Genomic DNA, 16,568 nt, shown 5'->3' with positions numbered 1-16,568 from the left:
TAGTGAGGATGGTTATGTTGCTCCTTCAGCTGGACTGCTGAGAGTCACACGGACCCATCTTTCAAGAGCAGCTCCGAGAAGGGTCATGACGGAAGCCCTGGATAGAGCAATGAGTGATGATATTGGTAGTGTAGGGGGAAAGATGAACTACCAATTTGAACCTTCCAATGATGGAACCTTCAGCCTGACGGCTGTTCGAAGTCTCTGTGTCTGCCAGCCAGAACGACTTTGGGGTTGTTCTTTTGATATGAAGACCTCACCCAAGAAACCAGACACCACAATCTCTTGCCTGAGTGTCGTTTGATGCTTCTGAGCTCCAGCTAACGGGACGTACCTCTGTTGCTACTCGTTGAGATTGGCTAAGCCTTTTTAGCTTCAGACATCCTTCTTTGGTCACCAAAGAAGGATAATCCTCTCATACCCAATGTAGCAAAAGGAAAAGTCGAGCACCTTATGGGCGGTGTGACCGGATCACAGGAATGCCGTTGTCTAAAGAGAATATATACCGAAGAAGCAAACTCTACAGTAAATCTCTTGTAGAAACTGATGCAATTCGCGGGTTTTCTCCAAGATAAGGTATCCCATTACCAGGTAAAACATGTCATTACAAATCAACCCATCCGAACTCAAAAGAAAGTGAAAGAAGGAATAAGGGCAATTGAAAAGAAAGCCTCCATCCCAATTAGCACCGGCTGCAAATCAGAATCCCATTGAACACATGTCTTTAACATACCCATTGGGGTCCAAAGACTTCGTCGACTCCAAGGATCATGGATAAATATAATGTATATAGGTTTCCGCTGTGGTTCACCAATGGCCCCCGTTGACCATCATGCTTCCTGATGGGTGTGTCCAAAGAGGTGGAAATGGTGCCGGTAATGGATCAGAGAGTTGCCCGATATGTACTTGTATGTATGTTGGAGAGACGTTGAAATAAAGTTATGCCAAGGCGCTGATCGTGGTAGCATTCACGTGCAATGCCCCACAAGAAATTCACTGGGAGTTGACAGAATAGTCAATGAGGCCCACTGTTAAGGAATTAATATCTTGGGAGTGGGACCTGAGCCGCTGGGTTCGGCCTTTTCCAGCCAACTGGGCAACTCACCCTCGTGAAAACAACAGAATTGACACCTTTTCGCACCCCATATACGATTTGACAGGAGTCCACAATGTCATTTCTCTCCTTGTCCAACCGCACACTTTCTTTTTCCAGCCAGACCACGGTCGCTATCCGAACGACAGCAAAACACGCCCAAGCGACACGCGAGATTCATCAAAGCATCACAATGAGCAGGAAGAGAAGGGCCAGCCCCGATGCAAGTCATGGACGCAATGGTCGACCGGCACCCGTTGAATTTGACCCATGGAATCGTCCCCTTACCCCACAAGCTTCGAATGCGGCAGAGGAATGGCGGAGGATCCGCAGGCAGATCGACAATATTGAGGATGCCGACCTGGATTCTCAGCATGTCATTCGTCTTCTGACTCTTGAAGCTGAGCACAGGAGAGAGTACACCCGCTTGGCAGCTGGCTGGAAAATGCTCGATCATGTCCTGCAACCAAAGTCACGGACATATGAGCCTCTTCCGCTGGTTCAACACGATTTTCTCCCGGAACCCGACCTTTACCTAGATCCTTTCGTCGACCCAAGTCGGAACCAGGCCATCAAAGACTGTGTCAGCAAATATCAACAATTAAAACAAAGCCTTGATGACTTCGACCCCAGGTCCGGGACACAGTGGCCCATTTACGAGTTGGTCGAGGCGGAGCGCCGGAGACGAGAGTACAACAGTGTGGTGGGTTCTCATGTTTCTGTTCCGCCGCATCAAGTTCCCAATGAAGTCTCCCCCCAGCAGCTATCAAGCAATTCTCAAGAGCCGCAAGAGCCAACCCCAGGACCAGAGCCAATGCTGGAGGAAAGACCTCCCCTGTGCCGGGAACAAGAAGCAGTTGTGAAACTGGCGGAGCAAGGCAGAAACATCTTCTACACCGGATCTGCTGGCTGTGGCAAGTCAACTGTTCTGCACGAGATTAAGCGGCGACTAAAGGCACAAGGCAAAGTGGTCAAAGTCATTGCCCCAACTGGCCTTGTCGCCTTGGCCATCAATGGCTCAACCACCTGGACCTTCATGGGCTGGGCTCCGGACTTTAACAAGATGCCATTGGACAAGCTATGCGGGGTAACAAAGGCCAATGAAAGAGTTCGAAAAGCTCTTCGTCGGGTCCACACTCTCATTATCGACGAGATCAGCATGGTGGAGAGCAACTTCTTTGAGAGAATGGATAGCGCGCTGAGGTTCGTTAGGAAAAGGGACCCCGAAGAAGGCCGGCACACGGGGCCAGACCCTGCATCGTTACCATTTGGGGGCATTCAACTTATCGTGACGGGGGACTTTTGCCAGCTTCCACCGATAAAGCCGTTCAAACACTGTGTTACGTGTGGCTTTGAGCTCAGCACGACCAAGACTTGCGCCAATCGAGCCTGTTGCCAGAGCCAGTTCAGACTTGAGGATCAGTTCGCATTCTCCAGCGCAGCATGGCAGAAGTGCAACTTCAACTATGTTCACCTCAAGACGATACACCGCCAACGAGACGAAGAATTCAGAGCTTTGCTGGAAAAGTGCCGAACCGGCATTGCCTTCAGCCAAGCCGACATTGATATTCTAATGAACCATGAGTCCAGCACCGAAGACGCCGTCCGTTTGATGCCGACAAGAGAAGAGGTTTACGAGACAAATGAGAGGGCCTTTAAGAAGCTTCCAGATCCGGAGTTCTCGTACAAATGTTCTGATGGTCGCCACATACAAGAAAACCATCGATACCTGGAGTATAAATACGCCCTCGAACAAAATGGGGATGACAGGAACCACAGAGTAATCAACTTTGGAGACGACAATCACCGGTTTGAAAAGGTTCTCAAGCTCAAGAAAGACATGTCAGTTCTGTTGCTCGTCAATCTGAATCTGCGCGAGGGTCTTTGCAACGGTAGCCAGGGCATCATTGTCGATTTCGAATCTCACAGTGTTGGGTCCTTGATGAGAACGCTTGAAGGCAGACCGGGACTTACCTACACTCAGAAAGAAGCAATCGGCACTTTTGCAAGCCGTAACCTGAACTCCGAGGAGCCCCGCATGATCGCGTTGCCCGTGGTTCGCTTCCAGAACGGGATTGAGCGCACCATTCTTCCGGAATGCCTGGTCAACGAGGTGGGGGATCCTGCCCCGTACTCTTCTGTTTGGCGGGCACAGATCCCACTCATGGCTGGGTATGCCCTTACCATTCACAAGGCGCAGGGCATGACACTGGAGCGTGTCGTTATCAATCTCGAGAACGTTTTTGAGGACAAGCAGGTGTATGTGGCCCTCTCTCGGGCCAAGACTCTTGACGGACTCAAGATCGAGGGTGACAAGGAGTCAGTTAAAGAGGTGTTGGAGAGAGCTTTGCAAGGGGATCTGCAAGTGCAGAGGTTTATGGAGGAGACACAATGGATCGAGTTTGAATGATCAGGACAGGGGCCTTTGACCAGAGAGAGGCAGTGTTGGATGGTAAGGACGGGGCGGTGGTTTCTTTTTCTGTCATAGGGCTTTGGTTTGTCTGAGTACTTTAGCGGTTCAGTCAGGCCTGATTGGCCGTGTTTCCCGCACTGCATCACAGGCATCAGTAACAATAATACTTCTGACTTTATTATTTCTTTATACGCCAGTGAGAAGCAATACATCCGTGACTTCAGCTTTCACCCTGCCAAAGCGAAAGAGTAGACAGGGAGTATTCCAATATACATCGCTTTGAATTGCACACGTCAAATGGGAAAAGGAAAAGGTCTAGACTTTTGGGTGATGCTGGACTCGATGAACTAACCCGACGAAAGCTTCGATCCAAGCCGAGATTTCGATTTCAGTTACACCTGCAATATGGCTCTCGGCTCAAAAGCTCCCATCACCAGTCTTTGTCTGGTTCTTCAGATCGCTCAATAGGCATTTCAAATACAAACAGGTGCAAAGAAGAAATCATTCAACCCCTTTTCCCTCTCATCCCAGCTTTTGTCTCAGCGAGCCAGTCCGACCAGCTATCTGGTTGAAAAGATAGCTCCTGAGTAGATAGGAAAGAAAGCACGAGGGATACCTCGAGGAAAAGCAACAACTTCAACAGCTCGCACCCCACCACCTTCCTCGCTGCCCCAGCACAACTGAATGGTAATACCTGTCGCCAGGAACTCTTTTGCTGTGGTCCCCAATTTTTTCAAAACACCACAAGCCGCAGCCACAACAGCAGCAAAAGAGCCCGTGACGTTTTTTTTTTAATTTTAATTTTAATTTTAATTTTAATTTTATTTTTATTTTTATTTTTATTTTTATTTTTAATCACAAACAAGTAAGCTTTCAATCTTTTGGAGACTTTGATCGGGATATTTACTGATCTGAGCGTTTACAGTCGATCAAATCAAAAATGGTTCGCGCGAAGAATGCGACCTGACGGGCGAAGAAGCACGCTCGTCAGACGCTCGCTGCTGATGCTGGCTTGTCTGCCCCCGCTGCCGTGCCCGTTGGTGCCGCTCCTGCTGCCGCTCCCACCGCGGCCGATCTTCCTGCTGCCCCGGTTGTAAATTTTCCCTCATGATAATACTACATTTCTGTCTCCTTGCATTCTTGCTCAAGCCATTTCAAAATCCGGATGTCAGCCACACTTGAATTCAAACAAGAGTTGAACGAACACAAACTGAGACACTGGTCATACACCTATCCGGATGTCTGGTCCTCACTTGAAAGGCTTGTCTGACATGGAATCACTCACTCAACATGAAGCATTATGTACCATCAAAGATTTATGCTGACCATACCTTGCCAATATTAACCGGAAGCCACCGCTGCCGCTCCCGCCGCCACCACCCCCGGTCCGCGCGTCGTGGATCGGGAGAACTCCCGCAGGGCAATGTCTACCTACAAAACCATGCATCACATGTCCAAGCGCTTCCGCAAGGCCAAATGTCAGGTTGACAGCGACATCAGCACCATCAACATCCAGAACCGCGCCGTGTTCATGGACATGCAAAAGGAGAATGCGGCTTTGAAGAGGGAGGGGGAGAAGTTGAGGGTTGAGGGGGAGGGCTTGAAGGCTAGGATCGAGAGTTTGGAGAGTCAGGTGAAGGAGTTGAATGGGGCGATGAGTTACGTTTTGTAGGTGAAGAGTGAGGAGCTTAAGGGGGATAGGCTTTGGTATCAGCCGTTGGAGGGCCAGCGGAACATATGGAAGGGGATGGAGTAGGGAGCGGAGCGATGGGAGGGGTGGGAGGATACCTCGTTGTTAAGATGGGTGAATGTTGAGCCGTTGAGCCGCGAATCGTGCGGATGTCTGTGTGTAATAACTCTTGTGGCGTTAATTGGTTTCTTGTGTGATATCAAAGACACCCATGATGGAAACTCACATTCTTATTTCAGTCCACCTCATCGTCCATACTCAAAACCACCGCCCCCCCCCCTCCTCACTCTTAAATACAACCCTCTTGATACCCATCTCCTCCTCCTCTTCCTCCTCTTCAAAGTCCATATGCCCCACTTCAATCCCCTCCTCCCTGTCCACCTCCTCATCATCACTCAACATTCATCTCCCTACCTCCCCTCTATACTCCCCCCAACTCACCCCTCTTCTCCCTCCCCACCCAACCCACCCTCTTGACAACCACAACCCGATAAGCAATCACTACCTCCCCTCAATCTCATACCCCTCCCCCTCAGCAAACTCCGTCACCGCCCCCCCCTCCCCAAATAAAACCCTCTTTGCCCTGGGACACCGAATGATCAACTCCCTCACCTGCTCATAATACCCATCAATGTTGATCACCTGCGTAGTGGTCACACGGGAGGCAAAGTATGTCTTTGTTCCCGACCAGCCTACCTCTCCTGAGATTTTCACTCCCGCCAGCGCGAGCAAGGTAGCTGATATAGAGCTGGAGAATGTGCGGGAGTTGGACCGGGTGGTGAAGAGGTTAGTCTGGATTGTGGTTGTGGTGTTGGTTGGGGGGTCAGAGAGGAGGTTGCCTAGGTGGGAGAATAAAGACTGGCATAAGGTTGAAAGGCTTTGAAAACTAGAACTATGCCTCAAGGCTACCTCGCAAGACGTCTTAGGTAATCGTTTGGGGGCTTTGAACTATATTTACAAGGCCTTTTCAACATTTTCAGAGGCCGCAAATACTTTTTTGGAACCCCTTGGACGACCTGGAAAGGCCGAGTGGTTATCTCTCAAGGGACATTGCCTATCTGCGGAGGCCTATCTGTTGTGTCTGAAGGCCATTACTATTTCTCCGGATGTCTTCCCAGTGCTGTGTTTATCTTTGCCACTCTTGCATCTTCACTGCGAACGGTGTTTATATCACATCGATTGTTCTCCTGACTTTATATATTTCCAGCCTACCATCTATCCTGAACACAATTGTACTTTGACCATTTGTTCCAGGTCGTGATGTTCTCGCACTTGTCTCTGTTGTGTCGATCTATTGTTGCTGGCACTTCTTTTCCTCTTTCTTGTCTTGGAAACGAAGTCTCAATCCGCTGTTTTCATTTCCCCATATGCTTGGATGACAGTATCGGCAACTGCTCACGCTGCTTTTGGTCGTGGGTTTGGACGCATTCTGTCGCTGCTTTTCTGAGCAACCCCTCCGTAACCGTCCGGCGCAGATGGGCATCTCCATCTCTGCATTCCAACCCCCGACATCCAGCAGCGCGAACAGGTGATACTCTGACTTCTGTGATGGGGAGGTTCGCTGGCGCCCGAAGGGGAAAAAGGCTGGGATTGTGGACTTGAGGGGGTGAGGATGCCCAGATTGTGGAGGTGGCGTTAGATGGTGGTTTACTCTCATAGTAGTAGTAATCAGTATGGAAACCTGGACTGGGTTGGGTGGGGGGGTGGTGTTCTTTTGGTGGTTTTGTTTAATGATGGAATAGGTTTGGTTTTCTTTGTGCATGCTGCTAATATTGCCAGGGGGCCAACTCTGGGATGAATCTGGGAGAAGTTTTGGTAAAGTTCTGGGCAAAGATTTAGATAGGTTCCAAGATGGGAAAACTGTAATTTCGCTTTCCATCTTGATTGCTACTTAGGGGGATGTTTGTTGGGATGGAACTTCGGGGGACGTTGGTTGGAATTTGAGGAGAGAATAGACAACCCAGTGCTTTGACTTGTCTTGAAGTCATCACAGCTTGTCTCAGCTCACTGGGTTGCAAGCCTTCGGATAATCTTTCCACTCCGATATCGTAGGGAAATAGATATAGACTTTCTTTTAAGCATCTACGGTACTTCAAATATGAGCTGGAGGATGAGATGTTTAGGAGATAATAGAGCAGAGTTAGAGCCCCCTTAGACCACAATCTTGGAACTAGAACATCGCACCGGCCTTGCTGGATCTTGAGTGTTATACAAAACTGCCACTTGACATGGATATCTATCTAGCTGTCCAAGCTAACCGATCTACCGCACATTCCTTCTAATACCCCAATTGAAACCAATCCGGACTTGTACAGCCATACCACACCACGCCTGTCTCAAATAGATGACGCTGATGGCTCTATCTCTTGGAATCTTTCCACTTTCCATTCGGCTGCAGTTCAAAAAAAAGTGACCAGTACATGATGCCCAACTTAGATGACATGAGGGGGCCTCTTACCAATTTGTAGGCGCCTTTGTACTTGTCCTCCCATTGGTTCAGCAGGTAGGCCAACACATCTTTGGTAGCGTCCGCATATGCCTGCATGCCCGAGAGCATTTTTGACATCTGGTCCTTCTCCTTCGCCAGCTTTTCCACCCGGGCCTTCAGATCCAAGTTCTTTCTGACCAGCATCTTGGTATGGTTTCTCAGCTCGTGCTTTTCTCGCTGTTCCTTGATGTAACGCTTCTTGCCTTGTCCGGGGAGCACAGTCGACGATGGGTTGGAACTAGACATTGCACCATGATCAGAGCCGATGGTGGCCTAGAAAACGGGAATCAGTAAACAGGTTGCAGGATGTGATGTGTGGCACTGTGACAAATGTTCAAAGTGGCGGGGTCTGGGTAGAGGGTGAGACAGGTTATGAATGTTGACATACATCAGGATGTTCACCTGAGACAATATCAGATTCATTCAGGTTTGTCGCTTCATCAGGCAAGTTGGGACAGTCAGCCTCAACAATACCAGTGGTCTCGGAAGGATCGCAGGGGGCGGGGCCGAGGCCGGGGCCGGGACTGGACGAGAGAAGGGGCCCGGATACGAGATGATTGTCGGTTTCGACGGAAGTGACGATGGTCGAGGAGTTGGTGGTATTACTGGCGGCGGCAGCAGCAGCAGCAGAAGCACGCTTCACGCGGCGCTTCCAAGACCTTTTAGCTGCTATGCTAGGGTTGGACACCTTTCGACGGCAAGCCTTTTTGCGGGTTGAGACCATTTTGAGATTGCAGCTTTGTTTGAAAGAGGGAAATGCCGACTGAAAAATACAAGCTGAGTGGGAAATGGACAGGTGAAACAGCGAAAGAGAGAGCTGACAAAGTGGAAATTTGGGAGTCACGCAAAATCAGGAAGAACTTGGCAATCTATAGACAAGCTCTTCGTTGTCTTCTGATCGACAGGCACGCAGGCTAGCACAGTCGTAGGTGTCAAGGTGTCTTCCGTCGGTCCCACGTATCTCGACTTCGTCTGATGTTGGGCCATCAAGGTACTTTTTCCCACGTCAATAACAGCCAATGAAGGCCCCAGAGCTGATGGCAGCAGCATCCAGGAGATTCCACGCCGTCTGTTGGGCCCACTTATCCCATTGTCGTCTGATCCTCAGACATCAAGGTTGCTCCCACAGCGGCAGGTACTGAAAGAAGACCACAACAGAAAGCAATAAAGCACTAAAGATGACGACGGTATTGTCCATGAGATTCTATATGCCACGCACAGACTATTTATAACTGCTCCCAGAATTTGCAGGCACGCAAAGACCCACGACCACCGGCTATATATTCAACTCCTCCCTCCCACATCTCCCCCTTAATTCTCTCTTGCAAAAATTTCCTCTTTCAATTCTTTCCACTTCCAATAAATTTTACAATTGCTCGCCCTGTTGGCCACGACCTGCCACCACTGCCTCCTGTCGCCATCCTTCCCAGTCCTTTGCCCAACCAGCCTCTTGCGGAACATCACTTTTTCACATTCTCCTCAAGCCTTCGATCTCAGCTATTTTGCGAGGGGCATCCTCTCTTTGAGGGTCTACCGAACTGCCAGGGACTTTTCGCCTTGGTGGTTTCACTCTCCCGCAATTGGCATGGCTTGCAGTTCTTGAATGGTGTTGTTGGGGCCAACCTCATCAACAAGTTCCGAGGTGACTCTGGCTCAACCTCGGTATACGGTAGCGGGGTGTGTACGCTGGCCTGGCTATTCGCCGATGCTGATACCATCAATGGTCTCCTTATCCCCCGAGCTTCTTGAAGCATGTGGGGGCAGGAGTCCTACGCCAGAGAAGAAGACTTCTTGAGGGACTTTTTTAGTTAGTAATAGGGATGCGATGATACCTTAGTCGATAGCATGGCGTTGAGGAGTCGATGACAAATGGTTGTATTGTAGCTTTGACCCGAAGCGATTGCTTGTGTTTGATCTGTGAGACGGGAGTCCTGCTATGGGACCGGGACCGGGACCGGCGATCATTAGAGTACGGATGTCGTTGGGCAAAGTGGAGATATGCGGAGGAGGCACGGACTTGGCTAAGGTCGAAGATCGACGTGCTACACTACAAACTTCATAACAAACAGCTATCGGCTAGTTGGTGCAATCACAACAGAAACGTGGAGTGATGCCGAACAGGTTCTTATCCCCTTGCAGAATCGCGATGGACACAGTATGGAAGAGTGTTAGTCTAGCAATGCACATATTGAAGCTCTTGCGCAGACAGTGGTTCTGGTTACCGGAAAGACGGGGTGTCTACCTACCTGGTGGCTTATGCAATCACGAAAACGAGGTGGGAATGAGAGGATTCAAAGGGGCCATAAGACTACATTCTTGAAAGCAATGACGATAGAGACTCGGCCGCCTTGCTCTTTACATGAGGACAGACCTTGGAAGCCAACATGATGAATTCTGCTTCGTGCGTAATGACGAGAACTTCATTGCTTGCAATGTCGTGGATGCAAGTGGCGGCCTCATGCAAGTTGGCGATGCGTCCTTCCGCGCCATCCAATCAGATGTTGTGTCACAACTGTCAGTCACACTGGCAGCTGACTAACCGAACTCAATTGTTGTGGTGCACGTGCAGCTCCCCCGCTTTGCCGACTTTTTTGCCCTCCACAACACCTCATTACAACGATCACCAGACCAGCCATCGCCGCATATTCAATTGTCTCGAATCGCCATACACACAGATAGCGATTTCGCATCGGGGCTAGCCAAGCATTCGAGAGCTTCGTCTCGCCCGCCATTGCATATACAGCCCCCCGCGCTCCATTGCGCCGACAAAAGGGCGTTTATCGCCTTTTTACCAGCTCCCATTCAGAGGAGCGAGCACCATGTCGGCGATGAAGCCTGACGTGCCCCTCGAGTCCATGGACCAGATCGGGTCAACCCCCGGCTCGGCCACGCGAGAGCGCCACTCCCTCACCCTCGACCAGCGACGCGCCCTCCGCCGATGGGCCAACTCGCAGCCTGTCCGCCCCAGCCATAAGGCCTGCATTGACTGGTTTGCCAGCCAGTACCAGCAAACCATCTCTCAGTCTACCGTCTCACACTCCCTCTCCCCTAAGTATGCCCGTCTCGACGGCGACCCCCAGCTCTCGGGTTCCCGTCTGCGCTTTGGCAACTGGCCCGACGTCGAGAAGCTTGTTCTCCTCTGGCACCAGCAAATGCTCGCCAATGGCCGCCAGCCCTCCAACGAAGAGCTCGCCGACAAAGCCAAGACAATCTACCACCAGCTCCCCCGATACAAGGACGAACCCGCGCCCGAGTTCTCCCCCGGATGGATCCACCGCTTCAAGAAACGTTACGGCCTCCTAGTTAGACGCCAGCGTCGCCCAACTAGCAGCGAAGGCGGCAATCCAGCCCCCGGGACCACAACACTCCAAAACCTCGGCGACGACATCCCCTACCTCGCCGAGAACCTTCCTCGTTACCTCAACGTGAACGCCGACCTTCCCCCAGTGACGGTTATGGAATACCTCCAACGTTTCCTCGGTGTAATGACCACTCTGGAAGTATGCGAGCGCGTCAAAGAGGAGGTCCTCCGCCGTCAACACAATCCTTCCCCCGACGGCGGGCCGGGAACACCAAACAACAATCCCATGGGTGGCAATGCAGAAAACACGGGAATTTTCCACTCAGAAGAAGACCCAGAAGTCGTACTTCAGAATGCACTCCGTGTCTATCAGCAACAGGAGGAGAACAACGTCAGCGGCGCCGCCAACCTCGCCGGAGTCACCCCTGACCATCAACAACCCCAAAGCGGCGGCGATCGCACCGTTGACAACGGCTTACCTGCCCTAGGCGCGATAGCCAACCAAGCCTACGCCCAGCACGCCATGAACGCAGCTGGCCTGACGACCCCCAACCCGGGGACTCGCAACGCGAGCGTCGGACCGAGGGCACAACCGCAACAGGCTCCTCCGGCGCAACCGCAGTTTGCGCCGAATACACCGCAGCAAGTCCAATCGCAGCAAGTTCAACCGCAGCAAGTTCAACCGCAGCAAGTCCAACCGCAGCAGCAGACACCGCAACAACCTCAGACTGCTAATGGCGGTGGGAATGCTGGTGGCGGTGCACAGCAAGGGGAAGAACTGACGCTCACACCGATCCCTAGCGGGGCGCCGGTGTCGGTGGTGGAGAATCCGGTCAGGTGTCCGTTTTGTCTGAACAAGAGGATGCTGAGGACGATCAAGGAGGCGGTGGAGCATATGAGCAGTCATGTTGTTGTTTGAGGGATGTTTTGTGACTGCTGCTTTGGCGATGATTACGTCTGATTTTGTATGAGAAAGGGTTCGGGAAATAAAAAGCGGGTGCTTTTTTTCTGATGCGACAAGGGAGGGGTTGTTTGATACCACTGATTTTTAATGTCTTGTGTTTATATTTTGGCTTTTCTCTGCCGGAAGATGACGGGTTAAGGGCAAGGAGGGTGTTATAGGTGCATTTTCTCTGGGGGAAGGCAAGGTTGTGTTGTTTTTTTCGTGTGTCTATTCTTGGACGGAGTTTGGGAAGGGAGGGGGGGGGGGGAATTCGCCGGGACTGGGTTCGGTTGTGGGCGGGTCTTTTTTTTCCAACCTTTTGTGTGTATTTCTTGGGACGAGTCTGCTGGGCAAAGGAGCGAACGAATATGGCGGTGATTTTTATTTTCGAAAATAAACTTTTTGGTCAATATGTCCGTCCCTCCAAGGTTCTGGGTTGTGGCCTTTGTGATGTGGGATCTCTTGGAGTAAGGCTGGGGTTATCACCTTCGTTGCGGTTTCTTGATCGGATGTGGATATGTGCGTGCGAAAAGGGATATATAGATGCACAGGGAGCAAAAGGAAACTTCCCTCTACGCAATACCACAAAAGAGCATCAATGAATACAACCCGGTCATCAAAAACAAACCATTTTCTCAATTACCCCTAACAAGAAGCAAATCCATCTGTCTACTCCGCAACCAAGAAACAAGTGTCAAAGCCCCACCGCATTCATCCACCATCCCCTGCCCTCAACCACCTTCCGATCTCTCCAACCACTCAAGATCATAATATTCCCCATCAGAAACACAAAAACATAAAGAGCCAGAGAAGGAAAATCACAATTCATCATTTTTGTTATCCCCGCCAGCCATAAACACATGTACATTTCATTTCATCCCATCCATCACAACTGAAGCAACTCAACAGGGGAAGAAAAGAAAAACCTAGGCAACATCCCTCCGTGACCACCTTCCAGCCCCACAGCTTCCTCCCATCCCTCTCCCTCTCCACCAACATCCAAGCAAAGAAAAGGCATAACATATCAAGCTCTGATGCGGTAACGTGCCAAGGTATTGTCTTTCTTTCTTGGAGGGTATAAATAGGCCCGCCTTCTCCACCTCCTCCATTCCCGTGGCCAAAAAAACATAAACGCGTTCTTGTAGATTCGTCGTCGTCGGTTGCAATGCGGGGTCCGAATAGCATCAAAACAAAACAAAACAGAAAAGAGGTTGGGTATACTTGGTGCAACGTAAAAACGCAAGTGAGAAAATCCCAGTAAACCAGGAGAGAAACAGAACAAAACGCGTGCGTGCAAACGCTCTCACCACTTATTCAACATAGAGCAGCAGCTTCTCGTTTCGACTCAGAGCAATATCCAGATCATTGTCGCTCATCAGCGGTGGCTTGTCACCCGTGGCCTCGTCCTTGTATGACAGCTGGACTATCTCTCCTCCTGGGATTTTGAGTCTTTCGGTGATTCTGTCGTACAAGGAGCGGAAGTTGATATCTTGCGGCACCTTGATGGCGATGATGTCTCCGTTGTAGCTGAGTTTGACCTTCATTTGGGCTCCGGGTTGCTGGATGCCTGGTGAGAGGGATGATTGCGAGGGTTGTGACAGGGAGGAGACTTGTCTGCTTACTGCTGGCTGACCACCTCCCATCTGTCGTGCCGGCGCGGAAAGGCCAGCGTACCCATTACCGTTTGAGTTGAGGTTTTGGCGAGATGATTGCCGCGATGCTCCATCCGCTGGCGAGTCTGTCGAGGATGGCTGGGATCCGCCAGACAACCGGTATTCCTCTGCTTGCGCTGTGGGATCAATCTCATAGTCTCCTTCCCGCGGCGCAAAGAACTGCTTCACCAGGTCGCATTTCGAAATGTATGGTGGCTGTGCGAGCAAACTCTTGACGTAGGCGTCCAGGTTGTGGCGTCTCCCTTCCGTGATGGCGTCGGTGACGTAATTTACGGGACCGGGCATGTACGGTAACGTGCGCTGCTTCTTTCCGGTCGTACCAGCCTCCACGGGGAACTCGGTCAAGAGCGCAATCTGAAAATCGTAGAAATCTTCGTAGTATCGGGAAAGCTCCCAAATCCGTCCATCCTCCAGCTCGGCCTCGATCACAAACCAGTACTTTTCCTCGGCGAAACAGTATCTGGGAATCTGAGCGGATACCGGAGCGGCAACTTCTGAGCTTTGTCGGGCGCCGTAGCCTGGTTGCTGGACTGGTTGCTGCGCATTGTATGCTTGTTGGGGTTGCACTTGCGCCTGTTGCTGTGGTGGTGACTGCGGTTGCTGCTGCGACCATGACGGTTAGCAGATGATACTAAAACAATAGTTGGCGCGAGTGTCACTCACATAGTTACCCGCCGACACTTGGCTCGTTCGCCCATTCGGTTGCTGCTGGAGACTCATGCGCTCCATGCCTTGTTCAATTGGTGTGCCGCCAACATCAAACTTGCCAAGCGTGATACTGGAGTTTTTGTAGTCGGCTGCCATCTTCTTCCACTCCTCCACCTTGGGGATGCCCGCCCTGCGAACAGACTCTTGAGGGTTTGCCACGGGTGTGTTGCTCGCCATATCTCGGATCTCGACAAAAGAGACGGGAATCAGACCGGGACCACCGAGTCTCCCAATCGGCTTTGCGACAAACCACTCGGGGTTGGACTGGGCAATCACAATGATAGCTTCGCCCGCCTTGGCATCCAGCTCGTCCCCGCGTTCCGCCTGGAAGTCGTACATGACAACACCATACACCATAGCCCCAGACTTTCCGGAGATTTTGGAGCTCCGCTGGCTGGCGGCGGGTGTCGCCGTGCCGACGGTGGATGCATCTCCGTAGCCGGAATCGTTATCCGGGCCTTTTGTCGAGTTTGTTGAGCGGGTCGTGTCGGGTTGGGACTGGCCACTATCACGCTCGGTGCGTCCAAGAGCTTGGAAGAATGCAACGGGCACTAGGCCGCGGGCGTCCGGAAGAGCGGGGTTGCAGGCCTCATACCAATCTTGGTCGTTCTCGCGCCCGATAACGTGGAAGAAATCACCGCGGGAAAAGCTCAACTCTTGAGGATTTGAGGCTTCATAATCGTAGAGTGCTCGGATCACCTGAAGAGGCCGCCGACGTCAGTGGTTGTCCAAGTGACTCGGATGGGGAGCACACCGGGGCCCACCGAGGGGACCCCTAGGCAGCTTGGCCAAGCAGTGTGCAGAATGAGCAGAACAGGCAGACAGAAGACGCACCTTCTTGGGAGGCTGAATGGCGACAGCTGATTTTGGAGCAATGCTGATATGTGGCTTGTTCTCCTTCTCCCCCTTGATGGACCTCCGTAAAGCCTTCAAAACACGCATCGTAGGTTAGCGGGCAGTTAAGAATGCGGATAGTGACAAGAAGAAGAGGGGTAGCAAGAGCAAGAGCAAAAGCACAAGCAGGAGCAGGAGCAGGAGCAGGAGCATGCGAAAGGTGTCCAAGACAGATGGGCCAAGTGATGGGGAAGTTCCATGAAATGCCAACGGCCAAGATCATGTGGTTATCAGCGATGGCAACTGGCGCTGGCGCTGACGCCAGATTTGTGGTTGCCCGCATCCCGCTCATTGGGAAGCGACGGACAGGACAGGATGGGATAGGACAGGACAGGACAAGTGGAATGACGTACCTTCATGGTTGGTGGTGTCAGGCGCCCCCTCTCTCAAACTAGATTCTGCCTGCTGGTATCGACGAAGAAAAATAGATGGCGAGCAGCGAGGAATGGACAATCGATTCGGCCGATAGGGAGCGTGGGCGTGGGCTGTTGCGTTACGCCAGCGCAATGCTGTTGTTCGGGTGGTCTTGGATCAGTGTAACGGAGTTGATTGATTGCCTCCTCTTTTCTCTTTGATAGACTGGGAACAACTGGCGGCGACCGCGTGGTATTGTTGGATTATGGATTGGATTGTCCCGTGTCTGTCTGTCGGTCGGGGGTTTCGGTGGCTGACTCCTCCGAGAACGTTGGTCTCCGCCTTTGTGCTGAACTCGGTCCAAACTGGTGCTTGTGGTGTTTCTGCCCTTTGTTCAGCCGCACAGTCGACGCCGGTGTGCTGTTGAAGGTGAGGTGGAGAGCGGCGATGCGATGCGATGGGCACCGAGAAGGTCTTAAGAGAAAGACAAGGCAGGAAATTGGGAGGGGGTGAGCCAGGGGCCAAGGCGCAGAGACGAGTGCGGGCGGGCTGGGCTGGCTGTGGACGAGCGCACGGAAAATGTTGGAAGGCTTGGAAAGCTAGGCTGGGGGGAGGGAGGGGCTCACAGGGCAGAGGTCAGGATTGCGCGGTCGGTCGGCTTGCGTGCGGGCCAAAATAAAAAGGCAGCAGGGGTCCCTAAATCCCGTTCCCTCAGCAGCATCTCCACCGGATCATACCGGCATTCAAGGTTGGCGATAGATATCTAGTGAGATAAGTAATTATCCAACTAATAAGGTGCTCTATCATTTTTACAGTCGAGTACAGTCTGCCACCGTATATACATGATTCATTTAAATAACAAAAACATTATCATGCCAAACAATCGGCGATGGCAACAGGCTACTGTGCCCGTGCCCGTGCCCTAGGTGCTACCGCAAAAGGTTCCCGCCATGGACCGATCCACAGTGCGCAATTGCTTGTCCAGACTTTTGGATCCCTGTGGCCATCATC

General features: G+C 51.6%; 3 protein-coding genes across 3 annotated transcripts; 2 read left to right on the top strand and 1 right to left on the bottom strand.

Moving 5' to 3' along the window:
- Positions 1–1,169: 1,169 nt before the first annotated feature.
- Positions 1,170–3,503, top strand: QC763_600550 (uncharacterized protein; the record flags this gene model as incomplete). Its single annotated transcript, XM_062913908.1, has 1 exon — positions 1,170–3,503. The coding sequence occupies one exon, from the start codon at positions 1,170–1,172 to the stop codon at positions 3,501–3,503; it is 2,334 nt and encodes a 777-aa protein (XP_062763049.1).
- A 7,000-nt stretch (positions 3,504–10,503) lies between these two features.
- QC763_600560 (uncharacterized protein) lies at positions 10,504–11,904 on the top strand (the record flags this gene model as incomplete). The annotated part of the gene is made up of 1 exon (XM_062913909.1): positions 10,504–11,904. One exon carries the CDS (start codon positions 10,504–10,506, stop codon positions 11,902–11,904), a length of 1,401 nt encoding a protein of 466 aa, XP_062763048.1.
- A 574-nt stretch (positions 11,905–12,478) lies between these two features.
- BEM1 (bud emergence protein 1) lies at positions 12,479–16,377 on the bottom strand. The gene is made up of 4 exons (XM_062913910.1): positions 15,557–16,377; positions 15,144–15,236; positions 14,265–15,008; positions 12,479–14,204 (listed from the first exon to the last, which is right to left on the bottom strand). The coding sequence occupies exons 1-4, from the start codon at positions 15,560–15,562 to the stop codon at positions 13,239–13,241; spliced, it is 1,809 nt and encodes a 602-aa protein (XP_062763047.1). The 5' UTR covers positions 15,563–16,377; the 3' UTR covers positions 12,479–13,238.
- Between the last annotated feature and the right edge of the window lie 191 nt (positions 16,378–16,568).

This window comes from Podospora pseudopauciseta, chromosome 6 (assembly GCF_035222475.1).
Source record: "Podospora pseudopauciseta strain CBS 411.78 chromosome 6, whole genome shotgun sequence".
Classification (NCBI taxonomy): domain Eukaryota; kingdom Fungi; phylum Ascomycota; class Sordariomycetes; order Sordariales; family Podosporaceae; genus Podospora; species Podospora pseudopauciseta.
The sequence above is the reverse complement of the archived record's forward strand: the minus strand, read 5'-3'. Positions and strand labels throughout refer to the sequence as shown.

Coding starts and splice junctions, on each gene's coding strand:
- BEM1 (XM_062913910.1), bottom strand. Junction 15,009..15,143: donor CCATTCAGCCTCCCAAGAAG/GTGCGTCTTCTG, acceptor CGGCCTCTTCAG/GTGATCCGAGCACTCTACGA. Junction 14,205..14,264: donor AAGTGTCGGCGGGTAACTAT/GTGAGTGACACT, acceptor TCATGGTCGCAG/CAGCAACCGCAGTCACCACC.